A 22406-nucleotide genomic window follows, 5' to 3' on the forward strand; every position below is an offset into this window, starting at 1 on the left:
ATACCGACGCCGTGATCCCCGCCACCAGAATGCCGGCAGTGGGGCGAGCGCAACGAAGACCCGGTGGCTCGTTGAGCTTGCCACATGATCTATTTCCACTCTGTGGGTGTTGTGGACACCCACTAGTGGGAACAGCCCTGGGCCTCCTGGCGGCATTCTGGCAGTTGGGACCCCGGCGTCGGTATGCAGAGCGCCGGGATCCTGATTGCCGGTAACATGACTACATCCCATTGGGGGAGTATCCGATTAGAGGTGAAGAAACATCACAATGTTTCAACCGTATTTTTTTACAGGCTATCCAATTTGGAAAAATACATTCTCTCCCGAAAACACACATGTTCAGTGAAACCTTTGTGTTTTCGGTAGAAACTGACCTGAAAATAGGGATGTTTCCGGGGATATGGTTTTGCCGGCCTAAAGCAGGTGAAACAATATCCATGATAAGCCCCATCTTGCGGCAGCTTATCGGGGCTAATAGTACAGCCCCGGTCGAGGAAATTAACCACGGCTGATTGGATACCTCCAATTGTGTGTACATAACCCAATACAGAGGGTGTGTTCGCCAAAATGGAATGAAAATACTAGGGACAATCATTGGCAGCTCTGACCAATAGTTTTATAATGGCATTAGAAATAAAGAAACAGCATCAAGCTTGTTTAGCATTTGTTTCTAATGCAATTTCAAATCCCACGGTCAAAGCCACCAGTGATCGTTGGTTTTGATAACCTGCTCCTTATACTCATTTTAGACCTCCTGAGGCAGGTTGCACCCAGAAGCCTGACACGGATGCTTCCCGAGTGAGACACGCTTCTGGCCCATCACCGCCGCTGTTCCTAACCCGGAATATTGCCGGGTTGGTGATGTCAGTGGTGACGTGACCAGACAGAGTGAACGAGAAAGGGGTCGATGCGACCCGGCTTCCCGTTCACAAAGCACAGCGAGCCAGGTTAAACATGTGTTCAAACCTGCAAGCTACCAGAGTTGGAATACCAGGTCGCTCGACCCGGATTTTTCCAAATGGGCCCTTTCAGACCGCACTGCAACATGGGTTATGCGCGCTCATGTGCAATGACCGATGTTCAAATCTGGCAGTCTAAAAGGGGTATTAGTAAATCTCTCCCTACGTCTCAAGTTACTGATTAGTGTTTTATTGATTTACAATTGCCAACAGAAACAAAAATCCTAAATATGCCCATGACAGGCAGTGAGAAGCAAGGAGTCGTGCTCTGAAAAAGTAGCCTTGTGTTAAAATGATACAGAAAATTGGCGGTTGTGAGGGTGAGGTTTCCTAATAGATTGTAAGCTCTTGTGAGCAGGGATATAACTGACAGTTGTGTTTGTGTTGGTACTGATCTTAGGAATACATTTTTGCTAACTATCAAGGAAAAATAAGGATAAAACTTATGCCCTTATTTATCAATGGGTGATAAATTTCACTGTGAGTGATAACTTGCACCAGCCAATCAGCTCCTAACTGCCATGTTACAGAGTATGGGTCCCGATTTATCAAAGAGTGATAAACCGCGCTGTGAATGATAAAACTCGTTGTGTATGATAAATGGTGCTCCAGCCAATCAGATCCCAATTCTCATTTTCAAACACATGACAGTTAGGAGCTGAATACATGACATATGGGAGATGATTGGCTGGAGCACCATTTATCATACACAACGGGGGGAATTCAAATGTTTGAAAAGTCAGTTGGGTGTCTGTTTTTTCCTGTCTATTAGATAGGAAAAACAGACACCCAACTGACTTTTCAAACAATTGAATCTCCCCCAACGAGTTTTATCACTTGTTGATAAATGAGCCCCTGTGTTTGAAAAATGGCAGGAGCGGATTGGCTGGTGCAAATTATCACTCACAGTGAAATTTATCACTCATTGATAAATAAGGGCATTTGTATCAATATGAGGAAACTGAGTGAGGTTTATTTAACGGTAACAAACATACTCCCAACAAAATATGTGACACATGAAGCCAGTAGAAGCCTAAATTAGTGAGTGACCCTTGACCTCTGGGACAAGGCTAGTCACAACACATACTGTACATGGGCCTATTGTAGCACATCCTACCAACCAGATTTCCCAGCAAATGCTCGGCCTAGCTATTCCACTATATCCGAAACATCAATTCCCTGAGGTAAACAGAAACGTCACTGCATATTGCCTCCATTATCCCTTGCATTCTATTAATGAAGGACATGTTACCCTTTCAGGTAAGTACACATCTAAACTGAAAATATAGGAACGCTATATAAGATCAAAACTCGGGCGTACACCTGTGATTCACCTGGCATTTGTTTAATGATCTTGTTCAGCTATATTGTATTATAGTTACTTTAAGATGCTATTGTATCTTTCTTGTTGTCTTGTCTGTATGATCATAAACCTTAAAGAACCCCAGTTTACTTAGTGAGCTATGTCTCTAACACACAGGTACTTCAAAGTCTTCTTCATCATCATTATCATCATAAACAGCAGCAGCAGGACATATCTTACACCAGGGAATGTTGTGAAGTATATCATTTGAACTTCTGTCTGATTTCTAGTGATTGTATACATTGCATTTTCATGCATATTGTTTCAGTCAATTTGTGCCTTAGTATGTCAGATGCTTCTAGTAAATTGAAAGGCTGTATTTTCATCCAAATTGTTTGTCATCTTTCACCTCAGTATTCTAACCATTTCCCAGTAAATTCATACATTCCAATGAATATTAGTTTAGCCATTTTATGCCTAAGTGATATCACTAGGTTCTAGTAAATTGATAGCATGCATTTGTGTAGGCGACAGATCCACTTCAATAGTTTAATGTTAAAAAAAAACTATAGTATAATAGAAAATAAGCAACTGTGGAATAAAATTAACAGGGTATATTTGTCACAAGAGAAAATGCATATTTTATGAACTCTTAGTGGAAGGAGTACCCATTTACTGTCATGGGGAGAAGCAGAGAAGCACAAGCTGTGATTGTGACAGGCGTGTTACACATGAGTGCTAGTAGTACACACTGTGCCTAGTGTAAGAGAAGGAGGTATTGTCCTATTACATGACTTCAGGGCTTTACAGCAGCCAACGAACTTGACTCCCATGAGAATTGTGTTTTGGAGCTACACAAGTGCTCATTTATTGAGCTCCACATAAGGCATACACATACCACAGCTGTAAGTGCTCATTCACATGTATGTGCTTAGAAAATTTGCAAAAATGTACAAAAACATATGTAAACTAAATGATATTCATTTCATATTTCATCCATTTTCTCTGCGTTTCTATACTGACACTTATTACAGAAATACATAAGGCGGAATTCAATTATAGCATACTTGCCTACTTTTGAAAAACCATTTCAGGGAGATTGTGAAAGTAACAACTATCAGCGCGGACGCGTACTGCTACATCTGAGAGGAATGTTATGAAAATGACTTACATCCAAATGTAAATGAGCCCCAAAGTTAGTAAGATCTACTTGTTGAAGAGGCCATGAGAAACCTTATTTAAAACGCATGTAGCCATAGGGATCATTGTGCCTTATAACCAATGCAGGGAAATGGCACTGATGAGCCCATTTGAATGTATATATCTCTGATTTCTTTTTCCCCCCAAGAATGTACCAGCTGCATAATGGGGATAAAGTGCAATCCGGGAGATTGCTGGTCTATTCAGGGAGTGGATGGAGATTCCTACAGAATGAGGGAGGGTAGGCAACTATGAGTTATAGTATGCCCAGTACATTTTTTTACAAAATAAAAATGACGTTTACCGCATTTTTGTGCAATTTATCATGGATTTTTTTTTCGCCTGCAGGTAAAAAGAAAAATTCCCCATACTGCCTGCTTTTAGGGCTAAAATCAATTAGCTGAATTCCCCCCAAAATGTGTTGGCATCGCAATATATCATTCCAATGTATTACCTTCTGCAGTCAGATAACGCTCTTGCCATATTTCTTTGATTTTGGTTTGGCTTGATTATTGATCTGGAGAAGCTTCTTTCCAGAGAAAACACCAGAGAAAGGAGTTTGTTTTCTCTGCAAGTACAATGTACTAACGGTGGTACTCTATGATCAGTCCATTGCAACCTCAGTGCACTAAATGCATAGAACTTCTAGTGCTTCTCTTATATTTCAGTAGCTATCACCTTATGTGATTGCTCACGTCTGAGTTGAGAAGAAAGGTAATAGTGTACAGTAGCTAGTTGCATAGGGGGCATTATTAAATATCACCACGTAAAGCAAAATGTTTTTAAGCTGCTGTCACAAATGAGAAAATATACACTGAAATGGCTAACACTTTGTTGGACCATGGAAACAAATCATGTCCTCCAGAGGGTGCAAAAAAACTATTTCAGAAATTTCTATCTAATCCATTTTGAAATGTATAAATTAAAATGTAGTGTTAGATGATCTATGAAGAGAGGTGGTCCTAAATGGAATACTTTCTGTTTTTCCTGCAGCTGTAACATCCACCTTTCTTATCCTCTGGACATCAATAATTCAATGTTTTATTTTCTTTCAGCTAGGAAGATCATACATAGTTACACAATATTAGTCCTATAGGCCGTCCGTATTTCCAGTCCTAATAGGCTATGTAAACTAGATCTGACATTGAACTGATTGTGGTCTCCCCGACTTTTGGGGCACACATTGAGCACTGGTGCACTGTGCGTATAACTTGGTTTAACTACTGTATATGCACAATGCCATGAAATTATAGCAGCATTTGGGATCAGTGATCCCTATTCCTGCCCTCCTTACAGTTATTCACACTTCAATACATAGTAGAGCAAATGTCCCAATGTCTTTATTTCTACTGCACAGGGATTTTAGAGGCTATGGACATGGCCTCAGTGGAAACTGCAAGACGAATCAGGGCGTGGTTGGTGAATCAGGAGTCTGGCCTAATTTGTCCCAATTTTCAGTCAGTAGTGTTGTGAGTTATGTAAAATACTTGCCTTAATTTTAGACCTCCTGTCTTGGATCTCCTCTCAAGGGACACGTGCAGGAGAGTGACAATGCAATTTGCATAATGTCTTCTAACCTCCCTACCACCACTGGGCAGGCATGCAACTCGTATTACCATGAGGCTAGAGCCATTATGACATGATTCACCATTAAACCCATCATCAAGGCCATGCCCACTTTCCAAGACTGGGGAAGCAGGATCCTGGAGGGTAGCCTGCTAGCTTGGGAGTCAAGGAGGTCTCTCCTAAATTTGAGTCTCCTTGGCATTTTGGAAAAGTAGAAAAATAGGGTCTGATTCAATTGTTTTGGGCATCTAAAAATCCCATCTAAACATCTAATCCCGTCACATCGCGCATGTCACACCCAGACAGGGTTTAGCGATCTTGCATAGCTAAATCCATCTAAACGCCCTGCTTCGGGCGCCCAAAGTACCCAGTTTTAACCACTTAACAGACTAATTATTTTCCGAAAAACTGCTCAGAAAATGTTTTGTTTATGAGTGAATTAGTTGTAGAATGTGTCTTTAACCTTATTCAAAATTATTTTAGTTAAAAAATATATATATATTTTTTTTCTTTGCGGAAAACAATTTTCCCCAAAACATCGGAACATCGGTCACCAACATCTAAACATCGCAACCAGCAGAAGTATCACGACCATCGCAGCTTTCATTTTGAAAGCCGGGACAGCCACCAGGTTCACAGGGTAGGGGGGATTGGGAGAGTTGTTTAACACTCTCCCAGCAGGTGCTATTGTCTGCAGCCACTGGGTGCGGGGTCCAGCCGTGCTGGCCAATCAGCAGTGATCGGAAGCAGGGCAAACACCGGGGGAGGGTGCAGGGAGGCAGAGGGACCTTATGGTCCCTCTGACAGCAGCAGCGGAGGGATGTTTCTCTTCCATGTCGCTGCAAACACTCTCTATCTGACTGGTCGCATCCTGTGCGACCAGGTCTATAAGACACTTGCTGGTATGGTCGCATCTGATGCGACATTGCCAGGCAAGTGTTTAACACATTTTTTCTGGCACCTCAGGAGGCTGTGAGACAAAATGTGTCCTCCGCTGCCACCCAAACGACAGAACAATTGAATTGCTGCCGTTGGGCATCCTCTAGTGGCAGCCGTGCAAAAAAAAAACATTTGCATCGGCCCCATACTGTATAAGTTAAAATGAAATGCAACTGTAACTGCATATTTAAGACAAAGAAAACAAACTAGTATAGTGTATATGCAGTATAATATGTGGCTACTACTTAACATTGATTATTTCTCTGTAGTTGACCCTTTAAGTACGTTTTACAGATTGCATCAAACCAGGTGGGTTTGCAGGGCCAAAGTAGTGCAGGGTCACCAGTCTTATCTATTTTATTCCAAACTAAAATTAGTTTTATTGTTGTTTTTACTTCAACTTTTTTTTTTAGTACTGTCTTAATGTTTTATATGTCCCTGACCTCCTCCATGTCACTTCAGTCACCCTGCCTTCCTGTAGGAAATCTCCAAGCACAGTTCCCTGCATTGTTTGCTCCACAATTCTTAATTGCCCTATAGCTTGGAAACTTGGTTCAAAGGTTTATGTCACCATGAGAGCAGTCATAAATATACCAGCCGTGCGGCAATGGGCTGGGAAAGGCTGCTAAATAAATACCTGCACAATGCAGACAGACCTGTTTGTGTATCTACCTGCAGCAGCAGGCTAAAATATGAGCATTCTAAATATTTATTCTATTACAAGAACCACAGCAGACTGTCAATACCGCACAGCAGGTAGCCGCCTACACAGAGATATGAGTGGTGATCTCCTCCATTCCCCCCCCCCCCCCCCCCCAGAAAGATACTATACTCCTCCATCCCCCCCAGGTGATACTATACTCCTCCATCCCCCCCAGGTGATACTACTCCATCCCCTCAGAGTGATACTATACTCCTCCATCCCCCCCAGGTGATACTACACTCCTCCATCCCCCCCAGGTGATACTACACTCCTCCATCCCCCGCCAGGTGATACTATACTCCTCCATCCCCTCAGAGTGATACTATACTCCTCCATCCCCTCAGAGTGATACTATACTCCTCCATCCCCTCAGAGTGATACTATACTCCTCCATCCCCCCCAGGTGATACTATACTCCTCCATCCCCTCAGAGTGATACTATACTCCTCCATCCCCTCAGAGTGATACTATACTCCTCCATCCCCTCAGAGTGATACTATACTCCTCCATCCCCTCAGAGTGATACTATACTCCTCCATCCCCTCAGAGTGATACTATACTCCTCCATCCCCTCAGAGTGATACTATACTCCTCCATCCCCTCAGAGTGATACTATACTCCTCCATCCCCTCAGAGTGATACTATACTCCTCCATCCCCCGCAGGTGATACTATACTCCTCCATCCCCTCAGAGTGATACTATACTCCTCCATCCCCTCAGAGCGATACTATACTCCTCCATCCCCTCAGAGTGATACTATACTCCATCCCCTCAGAGTGATACTATACTCCTCCATCCCCTCAGAGTGATACTATACTCCTCCATCCCCTCAGAGTGATACTATACTCCTCCATCCCCTCAGAGTGATACTATACTCCTCCATCCCCTCAGAGTGATACTATACTCCTCCATCCCCTCAGAGTGATACTATACTCCTCCATCCCCTCAGAGTGATACTATACTCCTCCATCCCCTCAGAGTGATACTATACTCCTCCATCCCCCCCCAGAGTGATACTATACTCCTCCATCCCCCTCAGAGTGATACTATGCTCCTCCATCCCCCCCCCCAGGTGATACTACACTCCTCCATCCCCTCAGAGTGATACTATACTCCTCCATCCCCTCAGAGTGATACTATACTCCTCCATCCCCTCAGAATGATACTATACTCCTCCATCCCCCCCAGAGTGATACTATACTCCTCCATCCCCCCCAGAGTGATACTATGCTCCTCCATCCCCCCCCCCCCCAGGTGACACTACACTCCTCCATACCCTTAGAGTGATACTATACTCCTCCATACCCCCCCCCCCCCCCCTCCCCGAGTGATACTACACTCCTCCATCCCTCCAGACTGGTACTATGCTCCTACAACACATACTGTATATTACACTGATTGTTTATTTCTGTCAGTCAGGTTACTTGCTGCAACAAACCTACTGAATGCTCTCACTCATCCTATCACTGCCAAATACTATTCTTCTTCAGGACATCTTGACACATTATTGTGATACTCCGTTTTATACCTATAGGTTATAGCCCATCTCTATACATAACTCTCGCCTTGATGGCTGATACAATCAGTACTCCTAAACATTTGACTATCTCACATCCCTCTAAATTAATATGTAATTTATTGATTTGTGCCTTAAATCCTGTGGGATTGTAAGATTGCAGCGGACCCCTCACTACCTTTGACTCATGTCTCTTCCTGTACTTTACTGTAATGTTTGTTTTATCACTCCATTGTAAAGCATGGGGAACATGTTGGTGCTAAAAGAATAATAATCATGAAGATTGCTGAGAATTACAGCCAGTGTTCAGAATAACTAGAAGTAGTACTTTGGCCGGTATCCGGATGATAGATCGACAGTGAACAGGTCAACAGTGTATAGGTCGACATGCATTAGTGCATTAGGCTGGCAGGTGAAAAGGTCAACAGATGAGAGGTTGACAGGGACAAAAGGTTGACACACAAATGATAAACAAATGTTTTTTGGGTTTGTGACACGTTTTCCCAATATACGCTTGATTTACTATCCACATGGACTACGATTGGGAACGGTAACCTGCTGCGAGCAATGCGAGCCACCTTGCCTGAAGCATGGTGGAGCAAAGAGAGCCTGCGAGGGTACACGTCTCAGCTGATCGTGGTGGCATATTATCAAACATATAATATGTGACTAAAAAATACTGAACAAACTTATGTCGACCTTTTGTACCTGTCAACCTGAACCACTGCCGACCTTTTATATGTTGACTACTTGATGGAGCTAAACACTGTAGATCTTCTATACTACACCCCTCTGGCCATATATACAGAGTAAGAAGAGATCCTGAAAATTGGAGCCAGCATATAGCACAATAGTAGTGTTGCTTTGTCCATGCAATAAAGAAAATATTACAATATATCAAGAATTACAGCCAGCATATAGAGGAAGTGGTACTTTGTCCATACACACAAGACCAATAGACATTGGAAATTGTAGCCAGCACACAGAACAGTAGAAATGGTACTGTGCCCATACATAAAGAATAAGAACAGCTACAGAAAATTGCAGTCAGTATACAGATCAAAATAAGGGATACTGGCCCAGGACAGTGATAAATTGCATGGTGATAAAGTACCAGCCAATCAGCTCCTAACTGCCATGTTACAGGCTGGGTTTGCAAAATGTCAGTTAGGAGCTGATTGGTTGGTACTTTATCAGCATGCAATTTATCACTCTCTAAAGGCCCGTACACACTGGTCGATATATCGGCCGTTCTCTTGAACGGCCGATATATCGCGGGACCGTCGGCCAGTGTGTACGGCCGATACGTCTGTGAACTCCGTCGTTCACAGACGTATCGCGTCGGCCGCGCAGCACAGCCGACGGCCAATATATCTACCGATATATTGGCGCGTCGCTGTGTGTGTACGGGGCGGTCGGCCGACCGCCCGTACACATGCTGCGGCGGCCGGCGGTGATTGACAGCTGAACTGGGCGGGCGTGTGTACACGCCCGCCCAGTACATGACGTCAGTCCCCGACGGATCGAGCAGTGTGTATGCTGAACACACTGCTCGATCCGTCCATAGATATATCTGCAGATCAATTGATCTGCAGATATATCTATTAGTGTGTACCCACCTTAAGGCTTGATAAATCTGGGCCACTGTGCTCATATGGGAAGCAGTTGGCTTCCCGAAGGACGGAATCCTGGTGGCATACCGACGCCGGGATCCTGAAGGAGGACGCAATAACGGCGTTTAGATACCAACGCCGTAAGGGATACCAGCGTCACAATACCGACAGCCTGAATCCCGATCGTCCTGAGGAGGGGGGGGTTAGGCTTAGGCAGAAGAAAGGGGGTTGGGGTTAGGAGTCAGGGCCGGGAAGGTTAGGGTTAGGTTTCGGCACACAGAAGGAGAGGTTAGGGTTGGGACAGCGGGGAAGGGATGGTTAGGTATAGGCAGCGGGGAAGGGAGAGTTAGGCACCACCCGAGAGGGTTAGAGCTAGACACCACCGGGGAGGGTTAGGGATAGGCACCATCAGGGAGCGTTAGGGATAGGCACCCACAAGGGAGGGCTAGGGTTAGGGTAGGGGGCAGAGGGTACTTTAGAGGGGGCTGTCAGTATTCTGACCGCCGGCATCCCATCCATCAGGAAATCATACTGAACCCGCTCATACATACAAAATAAGGACAGAATTGCAGACAAAGCACAATAAGTTGTTCTTTGTCCAGACTGAATAATAACAGATACTCAAAATTAGTCCACAGATCCAATTCAAATTTGAGCAACTACAGCATACAGAAGCCTAGATTCTTCCAGAAAGCGGGTAGGGGTGGGGGATGAATGAGTCATTGTAAAATAAATAAAGGGGGCAATAGTGCTGAAGCATTACGTAAAACACATGATAAAGAATACCCCGGGCACCGCCACACATAGACTCTCTATTTAGAGGTGAAACTGCTGAATGCGTAACAGGAGAGCAGACATTCCCCATTCACAATGTGGTTATGACTTGGCACTTTGCAGTAGGAAAGATGTAATTTCTGCAATTACCCATCATTTAGGGTAACTGAATAGGATGGAATTATAAGGCAGTATAGCCACTTTATATAACATCAGGTTAAGGTAAACATTTATAGTCATGATATCTATGGTCATTGGTGCACAGATCACTTATTTTCCAGCATTTGTAGGCCTTTTCTGTGTGGGGGGGGGGGGGGGGGGAATTAGGATTTTAATTACCTACCGGTAAATAATTTCTCGAAGTCCGTAGAGGATACTGGGGTCCATTTAGTACCATGGGTACACACGAGTCTACTAGGAGCCATGGGCACTTTAAGAATTTGATAGTGTGGGCTGGCTCCTCCCTCTATGCCCCTCCTACCACACTCAGTCTAGGAAACTGTGCCCGAGGAGACGGACATACTTTGAGAGAAGGATATAAAGAAAAGTGGTGAGATTCCGAACCAGCACACACAAACCAGAGGAAAGCTATGCTAACCCAACTTTAAACAGGAACAGCAACAGCTGAACCAACAATACTTAACCAAGTAACAGTGCAGGAAGAACGAAGCACCGGGCGGGCGCCCAGTATCCTCTACGGACTAAGAGAATTACCGGTAGGTAATTAAAATCCTATTTTCTCTTACATCCTAGGGTCCACATTAGTACCATGGGGAAGTACCAAAGCTCCCAAACCGGGTGGGCGAGTGCTGAGGTTCCTGCAGAACTAATTGACCAAACTGAAGGTCTTCAGAGACCAAAGTATCAAACTTGTAGAACTTAGCAAACATGTTCGAACCTGACCAAGTAACTGCTCGGCAGAGCTGTAAAGCCGAGACATCCCGGGCACCCGCCCAGGAAGAACCCACCGACTGAGTAGAGTGGGCCTGAACAGATTTTGGAATCGGCAAACCTGCCGTGGAATAAGCATGCTGGATAGTGAGCCTAATCCAGTGTGCAATGGACTGCTTTGAAGCAGGACACCCAATTTTATAGGGATCATAAAGAACAAACAGTGAGTCCGATTTTCTGCGACAAGCTGTTCGCTTTACATACACCTCCAGAGCCCTCACAACATCCAAAGACTTTGAAGTAGCAGAGGTGTCGGTGACAACCGGAACCATAATAGGCTGGTTGATGTGAAACGCAGACACCACTGTAAAAAGAAACTGCTGACGAGTTCTGAGTTCAGCTCTGTCCTCATGGAAAATTAAATAGGGACTTTTGTGATACAAAGCCCCTAGTTCCGACACACGTCTTGCTGAGGCCAAGGCCAACAGTGTGACGGTCTTCCACGTAAGATATTTTACGCCCACCTCCGGTAACGGTTCAAACCAGTCCAATTGGAGGAACTGCAGCACCAAAGTGAGATCCCAAGGTGCCGTGGGAGGCACAAAGGGAGGTTGGATGTGCAGAACACCTTTCAAAAATGTCTGGACCTCAGGGAGAGAAGCCAATTGTTTCTGAAAGAAAATGGATAAGGCCGAAATCTAGACTTTTATGGAGGCCCACATCCACACCTGCCTGCAGAAAAAGCAGGAAACGTCCCAGATGAAATTCCACCGCAGAATAATTTTTGCTCTCACACCAAGAGACGTATTTCTTCCAAATACGGTGGTAATGTTTAGACGTTACCCACTTCCTGGTTTGGATCATAGTCAGGATAATCTTGTTAGGGATCCCTCTTCTGGCTAGAATCAGCCGTTCAACTTCCATGCCGTCCAACGTAGCCGCGGGAAGTCCTGATAGATGAACGGGCCCTGTTGCAGAAGATCCTTGCAAAGAGGTAGAGGTCACGGATCTTCAAGGAGCATCTCCAGAAGGTCCGCGTACCAGCCTCTTCTTCGCCAGTCCGGAGCAATGAGTATTACTTGAACCTATTTCCTTTTTATACTTTTTAGAATTCTTGGGATCAGAGGAAGTGGAGGAAACACGTACACCATCTGATAGACCCATGGAGTCGTCAGAGCGTCTACCGCCACTGCCTGTGGGTCTCTCGACCTGGAACAATACCGCTTGAGCTTCTTGTTGAGACGAGAGGCCATCATGTCAATATGTGTATAGCCCCATCGACGTATCAAGCACCTGAACACTTCCGGGTGAAGGCCCCACTCCCCCGGGTGCAGGTCGTGTCTGCTGAGGAAGTCTGCTTCCCAGTTGTCTTCTCCCGAAATGAAGACCGCTGACAACGCCACAGCGTTTTTTCACGAATGTTGATTGGAAGGATGACTTCCTGACTTGACCATCTTTCTTGAAACTGCACCCGAGTGACTGCTCCCCAACCTCTGAGGCTTGCGTCCGTGCTTAACAGAATCCAGTTCTGAATTCCTAACCTCCGACCCTCGACGAGGTGAGAAGTCTGTAGCCACCACAGAAGGGAGATCCTGGCTTTTGGTGACAGACGGATCCTCTGGTGCATGTGAAGATGCGATCCGGACCATTTGTCCAACAGATCGAGCTGGGAGGGTCTTGCGTGAAACCTTCCGTATTGAAGCGCCTCGTAAGAGGCCACCATTTTCCCCAGAAGTCAAATGCATAGAAGCACCGATATCCGGGTTGGCTTCAGGACATCCCGAACCATTGACTGGATTACCAATGCCTTTTCCAACGGAAGGAACACCTTCTGCGACTCCGTGTCCAGTATCATTCCCAGGAATGGAAGCCTCCATGTTGGCTCTAGGTGAGATTTCAGAAGGTTCAGAATCCACCCATGATCCTGGAGAATGTTGGTCGAGAGACCAATGATGTCCAACAACCTCTCCCTGGACGGTGCCTTTATCAGAAGATCATCCAGGTACGGAATTATATTCACCCTCGGTGTCGTGGAGAGACCAAATGGCAGGGCCTGGAACTGGTAGTGACAGTCCTGCAGTGCAAACCGAAGATTAGCCTGATGAGGCGGCCAGATCGGAATGTGAAGGTACGCATGCTTGATATCCAGAGACACTAGGAATTCCCCTTCCTCCAGACCTGAGATCACCGCTCTCAGAGACTACATCTTGAACTTGAACACTCTTAAGAACGGGTTCAAGAACTTGAGGTTCAAAGTCGGCTGTACCAAACCGTCCGGTTTCGGTACTACAAACAAGTTGTTTTGTAGATGAGGTGGAACTGGAACAATGACGCGAGTCTGTACCAGTTTTGGATGGCCTGTTGTAAAGTTATACTTGCCTCTTGTGAAACTGGTGATCCTGAGTTGAAGAATCTGTGAGGTGGGAGCTCTTGGAACTCTAGTCTGTAGCCCTGGGAAATAAGATCTATGACCCAGGGATCCCGGCACGAACTTGACCAGATGTGACTAAAGAGTTTTAGTTGGACTCCCACCTGACAGCATTCCAGGCATCGCGGTCCATCTTCATGCTGTAGGCTTTGAGGAAGCAGAGCCTGAGCACTGTTAACAGGTGCTGGTGTGTGTGGTTTACCTCTTGCGCCTCTGGAGGCCATAGAAGCACTTCTGGATTCGCCCTTAAACTTGGCTGTCCGAACGGACTGTAAATTTGAAGCTGAATAAGCTTTCGTGGCTGGGGGAGCTGCGGAAGGAAGATACGTAGACTTACCCGCAGTAGCTTTGGAGATCCATTTGTCTAGTTCATCTCCAAAAAAAGGCCTCTCCTGTGAATGGTAGGCCTTCCACGCCTTTCCTGGAGTCCGCATCAGCAGTCCACTGGCGTAGCCACAAGCCCCTGGTGCTGACACTGCCATAGCGGTGGTGCGTGCATTTAGCAAGCCTATCTCTTTTATGGCTTCCACCATAAAGTTTGCAGAGTCCTGTATATGTTGCAGGAGTAAAACAACATCCCCCCTAGACAAGGAATCTAACCCCTCAATTAGGTTACATGACCATTTAGCAATGGCTTTTGTGATCCACGCGCATGCCATAGTGGGTCTCTGGGCCACCCCAGCAGCTGTGTACAATGATTTGAGTGTAGTCTCAATATTACGATCAGCCGTGACTTTTAGGGAAGCTGCACCAGGGACAGGCAATACAATTTTTTGTGACAGCCTAGAGCAGGGGGTAGCCAACCCTGGTCCTCGAGAGCTACCAACAGTGCACGTTTTCCAGGTCTCCACACAGAGTCCACCTGTGGATCTTTTAAAATGTGACAGTTAGTAATAACTGCACATGTGCACCTGCCAGGTGAGCTGGAAAACGTGAACTGTTGGTAGCTCTCGAGGACCAGGGTTGGCTACCACTGGCCTAGAGACTGATGCGTCCACTATCAGTGGATTTTCCCATTTTTTTCCTATACTCCAGAGGAAAAGGAAAAGATGAGAGCAATTTAGGGATTTAAAATTTCTTATCAGGATTAACCCACGGTTCTTCAAACGGGGTATTCAATTCCTTTGACACAGGAAAAGTGACTGAGGACTTCTTTTTTACATTAAAATAAGATTCCTCACACTCCTCTGACACCTTATCAGGAATTTGCAGAACATCTCCGATAGCCTCTATAAGAGCCACTATTCCTTGTGACAGAGTAGCATCCCCCCCTCCAAATCCACCTCACCCTCCTCCATGCCTTACCCGTCAGTATCAGACTGCAGGATATGGGCCAGAGATCGTTTCTGTGTACAAATGGGAGGGGACTGAGACGCTGGTTTGGGGACTGAGTCTCTATTCATAAACTCATCTACAGTCTGTCTTAAGTATTGCATCTCTTTCTCATTGCGGGATAATTCCGTAGAAATAGTGGAGATCATTCCTTTAATGAAATTAAACCACTCCGGTTCAGCCCCGCTATTCTGGGAAGGTGCACTGCCCTGAGTACCCAGTAGTGAACCCCCTGGTGAAGAGGAACACTCCGCTGTACAAGAAACACACTCTTTGCCTGACATAATGTAAATGTAACAGCACACACACACACAGGAAAAGGTTAAGCACAATTAACCCACAAAGAGCCCTTCAGGTAGACACAGAGTTATTCGGAGCCAGCCCCCACCGCGCCCTTATCGCTAATGTCAAGCTAAGCCGGGTTGCAGACTAAGTACCCTGATGGGGGACTTCGTACATTAATAATCGCTCCCCCCCTGCTATGACCCCTTGGTACCGCTGAGGTAAACTGGAGTCACTCTGGAGGAGCTGCGCGTCCCTGTCAGAGACATCATGGATGAAAACCTACTCCAGAGCGTTCCTGACCTCAGACTGGGGCGACGGTTCATCTTTCAGCAGGACAACGACCCTAAGCACACAGCCAAGATATCAAAAGAGTGGCTTCAGGACCACTCTGTGAATGTCCTTGAGTGGCCCAGCCAGAGCCCAGACTTGAATCTGATTGAACATCTCTGGAGAGATCTGAAAATGGCTGTGCACTGACGCTTCCCATCCAACCTGATGGAGCTTGAGAGGTGCTGCAAAGAGGAATGGGCGAAACTGCCCAAAGATAGGTGTGCCAAGCTTGTGGCATCATATTCAAAAAGACTTCAGATTGTAATTGCTGCCAAAGGTGCATCAACAAAATATTGAGCAAAGGCTGTGAATACTTATGTACATGTGATTTCTTAGTTTTTTATTTTTAATAAATGTACAAAAATCACAAAAAAACTTTTTTCACGTTGTCATTATGGGGTATTGTGTGTAGAATTGTGAGGGAAAAAAATTATTTATTCCATTTTGGAATAAGACTGTAACATAACAAATTGTGGAAAAAGTGAAGCGCTGTGAATACTTTCCGAATGCACTGTACACTTGTTTTGAAACAGCAAATCTGTTCTAAATTAGAAGAGGAGACTTTTGATACAGACAAAATACTTGAAAAGAAACGTTAAGTGTAGACACAAATACCAAACTGGAAACACACATATATCCTCAGTGATAAGATTAACAGATTGATAAATTGATAAGAAAACGTTATCATGGCAAAGGGAGAGTAACAAATCAGCAGCAAAGGGGTTAATTGTGCTTGCCTAGGGCAGGCCTGGCCAACCTGTGGCTCTCCAGCTGTTGTAAAACTAAAAGTCCCATCATGCCTTGCCACAGTTTTGCTGTTAGGGAATGCTAAAACTGTGGCAGGGCATGCTGGGATGTATAGTTTGACAACATCTGGAGAGCCACAGGTTGGCCAGGCCTGGCCTAGGGATACTGGGGGTAATTCTGAGTTGATCGCAGCATGAAATTTTTTAGCAGTTGGGCAAAACCATGTGCACTGCAGGGGAGGCAGATATAACATGTGCAGAGAGAGTTAGATTTGGGTGTGGTGAGTTCAATCTGCAATCTAAATTGCAGTGTAAAAATAAAGCAGCCAGTATTTACCCTGCACAGAAACAAAATAACCCACCCAAATCTAACACTCTCTGCACATGTTATATCTGCCCCCACCCCCCCCTGCAGTGCACATGGTTTTGCTCAACTACTAAAAAATGTCCTGCTGCGATCAACTTGGAATTACCCCCACTGTCCGGCCACCACAAATCAACACACACAGCACAGCCTGGAAAGCTCTCACTGCTGAAAAAAGTATCCTCTCTGGGGATTCAAACGCTTTTACATTAATTGTACACAGCATGTATCACTTGGATAAGTTCCTTGGTTTGACTTTTAAGTTGACACCTGAGAACAATCACCTTGGTGCTGATCACATAGTAATACAGAGGCGCTCATAAGATGTGTTATCACTTGAAGTGTCATAGAGACTGTCAGGTACTGAAAATGGCATCAACCCAACACCAGGCCTCGCATCCAAATTTGATAGTAATTATTTTTAGGTTGTCATTTAGTCATGTTCAAAAAGTGTTTCTTTCCATAACTAGATAAGAGATATCAGTAAATTTATTGACTGTCAGTAAAAAAAATAAAAATGACATCAGCAAAAAGTGTACTCTTAATGACACTACTGCAATACATATATATCACGCTAATGACCACTGATTGATGTTCATTTCACTTCCTTCCTTGAGCCCTTTCTATTTTTAATAATCAATAAATAGAAGGAAAAAAAATTATATTTACACTATACATATTATATTTTATATATATATATATATATATATATATATATATATATATATATATACACATACATACATACATACATACACTTATATGCACACACAGTTTTTTTGTGAGTACACTGTAATAAAATTAAAACGACATTTCCTCAGGTATTGGCATTCCTGGTCCTGGTCCTAATAATCCAGGTCAAGTAAACTTTTAATGAATGTTTAGAAGATTGCGGTACTATGCCTATGTGAGATATACAGGTGTGGGATAGTGTCTAACTGACGGTGACATCATCACTGTAGATTATAATGTCATTCTGGTTCAAGTTCAGAACATGGGGCCCCCCAAAGTTAAGGGGGGTACTCACGGAGCGATATTCTAAGCAATCTGACTAGATTGCTTAGAATATCAGCCTGATCGCTCCGTGAGTACCCCTTACAGCGATAGCGGTGCGCAGCCGCGCGCATCGCTATCGCTGCTGCCAGATTGGCCTGCATGCAGGCCAATCTAGCGGGTCGCTCACTTCACCCGCTGGGTAAAGTGAGCGGCCCCCCCGTCTCCCCCCGCACGCTCAGCACAGATCACGCTGTGCTGAGCGGCGGGAGAGATGTGTGCTGAGCGGTTCGCTCAGCACACATCTCTCATGTATCGGCCCGTGGGTACTGGGCTTTAGTATAACTAAATTTCAGAACATCAGTAAAAATGTTTAGAGTAGGAAGTAAACTAATTTAACACTTGAGGGCAGATGTACTAAGCCTTGAAAAGTGATCAAAACTACCAACCAATTGGCTCCTGTTATTTTTCAAACACAGCCTGCAATATTGCAATATGGTATTTGGGAGCTGATTGGTTGATACGTTATCTCTCTTCACTGTATCACATCTACTCCTTAAACTTCTACTTTTTACTAATGCACTTAATTCTCAGAAGATGTTTATACCCCTTTCAGATCTCCAATGCCGGATTCCACCCGGGAATTGGAAACGGGTCTTTCCCGGGTGGGGGGGTCGGCATTGGAACCTCTGTCCTGGCTTTCCGCCCCGGCAATATGCCGGATTGGTTGCCATAGCGGCGGGGGGCGGAGCCGGCAGCGGGAGGCAGAGGTGGCGTTGGGAGATGAGCTCATCTCCGCGCCACCTCTCCCCATGTAGTAAACGGGTCCCATCCATTTACGCTGCTACTGACCCGGGAATTCTCATGGGGCCCTTTCACATCGCACACTGACCCGTGTTGACCCGGCAATAATGCGTGGTCGATACCAGGTTATGTTTGCGATGTGAAAGGGGTATTAGAAACACAGGGAAGTATCCAATCAGCCGCGATAAATTATAACATTTGCGATAACTTGGTATACAATCAGCTGCAGAAAAGTTATTGGCTACAAGCATCCATAGGATGTATTGCATATTTCTCTTCACCATCTCTGAGTAGGTGATAAGTAATGCAAAATCCCTATTTAAGGTAAAAATGCGGGGATTTGATTCACAACCCCTGGAACACCCCCCAATTACTTAGGCACTTTGAAGCTCTTAATTATTTTTAATGGACCAATAATAACATGTCATTGTGGGGGTCAAAAAATGCAGAATGATGGAAATTGGGGTACAAGGTACGGGACAGGTCTATTGGGGTACTTATCAGTGGGACAAGTGTCTTTAGACTTGCAGGTGGGAGTAATCGGAACGTTTCCACAGGTTGTTTTTTTTAAAGTCCCTAAAATAACCCAAATATATACTGATACCCATTTTTATGTACCCCAAATTTAATGAGACCACCTATTTTGCTGTAAAATAGCTTTCTAACTCTTTAAAAAAATGCCTGTAACAGCCACTTGACCCAATGTAATTAAACCAAATACTTTTATTATGCGCATGTATACCCCTTTCAGACATGCATCAAAATCGCGGGTTTATGCACGTGATGTCTGAATGCAAACGACCAGGGTCATGGAGCTCAGGTCTGGGAATAGGATAGGTGCGATAAACGGGGGCACGCAGGCTGCGATAAGCTGATTTTTTGGGAGATACTGTAGGTGTGGTAACCTTAGCTGCGATCACTTTATCGCGGATAATTGGATACCCCCCACAGAATGTGGCGGCAGATAAGAACCACTTGGCCCATCTAGTCTGCCCTAAACACACGTACATGCAAACAATTACACACTAGGGTTAATTTTTTTTAGAGTCAATTAACCTACCAGTATATTTTCGGATTGTGGGAGGAAACCTACGCAAGCATGGGGAGAATATACAAACTCCACACAGTTAGGGCCACAGGAATCAAACCCATGATCTCAGTGCTGTGAGACAGTAGTGCTAACCATTACACCATCCATATCTGCTTACTGATCTTTGGAAGCAGTTTGGTTATGGTAACCTCAGGGGCCCCATATTCTGATCTGGAACCTGTCCTCCCGTCGTACAGCAGATGAGTAGCACGTGCGGAGGGTGGCTGTTTCCAGTTACATCTCTCATCATCAGCCCATACACAGGGATACTATACAGTCCACACACTATCACCACTTGGCATCCACAGATCTTACACAATACCATGGTAAACAAGAGGTTAGCATATGCAGTTGGGTGCACAGCAACACTTACCTTAAACTCCACAGAGAGCTGAGGGGTGTACTCTAACGTCCAGAGCCCCCTGACCAGGGATGCCAGTCTCTCAGTGACCTCCCCCCTGCCAGCAGCAGCTGAGGTCTCTTCCGCTGACTCCCTCTGTACAACTTCATGCTCCTTAGTCCTGCTCAGTTCTGCTCTATACTGCTCCATCCCCAGGTACTCAGCCAGCAGGTCAGTGTTACTCAAGCACTGAACCACAGCATTCATGAAGCAGGTATTCCCGTGGTTCTTCAGCCCCTGGACACCAGGAACCTTCTCGTCTGAGCTCCAGGAGGACCTCTCCTGGCACCTGGCCGGCACCTGAGCCTTACCCAGGTTGTTATTGCTGTCACCCCCTTGGACAAACCTATAATCCTCCTGCGTGGACCTCATCCCGTCCCCAGGGTGGGCTTTCCGCCTGAAGCCCCCATCATCGTCCTCCAGGTCCTGGTTGCCCCTCTCCCCATCCCCAAGGTGGGACAAACTGCTCAAAGTTCTCAGTATCCTCTGCATGAAATGTCCCACAGACTTCAGGGACCTGCTCCTGAACAGCTTTTTGGAACCGTGGTCCTTCTCTTTGGTCGGCTTGTTTTCATCCATGGCTTCACCTGGATCTGCAGGCTCTGCTCTACCTGCTGGGCTGTGCACAGCTCTATTCCTGGTGTAAACTGGCCAGGAAGAAGGAAGGACCTGGGATGGCTATTCCCTATTCCAAGCCTCCCTCAAATGACCAGCCTCCCCATGCTGGCTGGGGGTGCACCTGTCACCCCGATATCACCAGGTACATCCTACCTGGCAGGGAGAGGTGTGTGTCCCATGATTCAGCCCCACAGATCCCAGGCAGTGCTGCTGGCTGCTGTGTGTGTATGTGTTCCTGCTGCTGCTGGCTCTGCAGCTCCGCCTCCACTCTGTATCTTATTATCCTGGCTTTACTTTCAAAGAAGACAAGGGAAGGGGAGAGAATAGTCACACAGACAGGTTTGTGCAGGGGGTGGGGGCAGAGGCTCTGCTGGATAAGGCAGCTGACAAATTCCACACACACTGTGTCATTCAGCCACTGAGCTGCTAATCGCCTATTGATAATCACTGCTTGACTGACAGTCGCTGTGTCTCCTGAAGCTTCAGTCCCACTCACACACTGCACTCTAACCACATAGCATGTGCTTGCTGATATTACTGTTGGATCATTGAGATTATAGTGTGTGCTGCTGACATTTCAGTGCAAGCGCAACGTAAAATACATGATTTCGTATTTCTCTATCGTCCTAGTGGATGCTGGGGTTCCTGAAAGGACCATGGGGAATAGCGGCTCCGCAGGAGACAGGGCACAAAAGTAAAGCTTTCCGATCAGGTGGTGTGCACTGGCTCCTCCCCCTATGACCCTCCTCCAAGCCAGTTAGATTTTTGTGCCCGGCCGAGAAGGGTGCAATCTAGGTGGCTCTCCTAAAGAGCTGCTTAGAGAAAGTTTAGCTTAGGTTTTTTATTTTACAGTGAGTCCTGCTGGCAACAGGATCACTGCAACGAGGGACTTAGGGGAGAAGAAGTGAACTCACCTGCGTGCAGGATGGATTGGCTTCTTGGCTACTGGACATCAGCTCCAGAGGGACGATCACAGGTACAGCCTGGATGGTCACCGGAGCCTCGCCGCCGGCCCCCTTGCAGATGCTGAAACATGAAGAGGTCCAGAATCGGCGGCAGAAGACTCCTCAGTCTTCTAAAGGTAGCGCACAGCACTGCAGCTGTGCGCCATTTTCCTCTCAGCACACTTCACACGGCAGTCACTGAGGGTGCAGGGCGCTGGGAGGGGAGCGCCCTGGGAGGCAAATGAAAACCTATTTGGCTAAAAAATACCTCACATATAGCCTCCGGGGCTATATGGAGATATTTAACCCCTGCCAGAATACACTAAAGAGCGGGAGACGAGCCCGCCGGAAAAGGGGCGGGGCCTATCTCCTCAGCACACAGCGCCATTTTCCTTACACAGCTCCGCTGGTCAGGACGGCTCCCAGGTCTCTCCCCTGCACTGCACTACAGAAACAGGGTAAAACAAGAGAGGGGGGGCAAAATAGTGGCAAAAAATTATATTATAAAAGCAGCTATACAGGGAGCACTTATTATAAGGCTATCCCTGTCATATATAGCGCTTTTGGTGTGTGCTGGCAAACTCTCCCTCTGTCTCCCCAAAGGGCT

The 22406-nt window shown here is 45.7% G+C and overlaps 1 protein-coding gene across 1 annotated transcript in view; it reads right to left on the bottom strand.

The window, feature by feature from the left end:
- USP43 (ubiquitin specific peptidase 43) overlaps positions 1-21107 on the bottom strand; it is a 182606-nt gene extending 161499 nt beyond the window's left edge. The window contains exon 1 of the mRNA XM_063961040.1: positions 20211-21107. Within this exon, the coding sequence (XP_063817110.1) occupies positions 20211-20816 (606 nt within the window). The 5' untranslated portion in view covers positions 20817-21107. The remainder of the gene's footprint in view (positions 1-20210) is intronic.
- Positions 21108-22406: the final 1299 nt, after the last annotated feature.

The sequence above is a fragment of the Pseudophryne corroboree genome, chromosome 3 (assembly GCF_028390025.1).
Source record: "Pseudophryne corroboree isolate aPseCor3 chromosome 3, aPseCor3.hap2, whole genome shotgun sequence".
NCBI classification, from domain to species: domain Eukaryota; kingdom Metazoa; phylum Chordata; class Amphibia; order Anura; family Myobatrachidae; genus Pseudophryne; species Pseudophryne corroboree.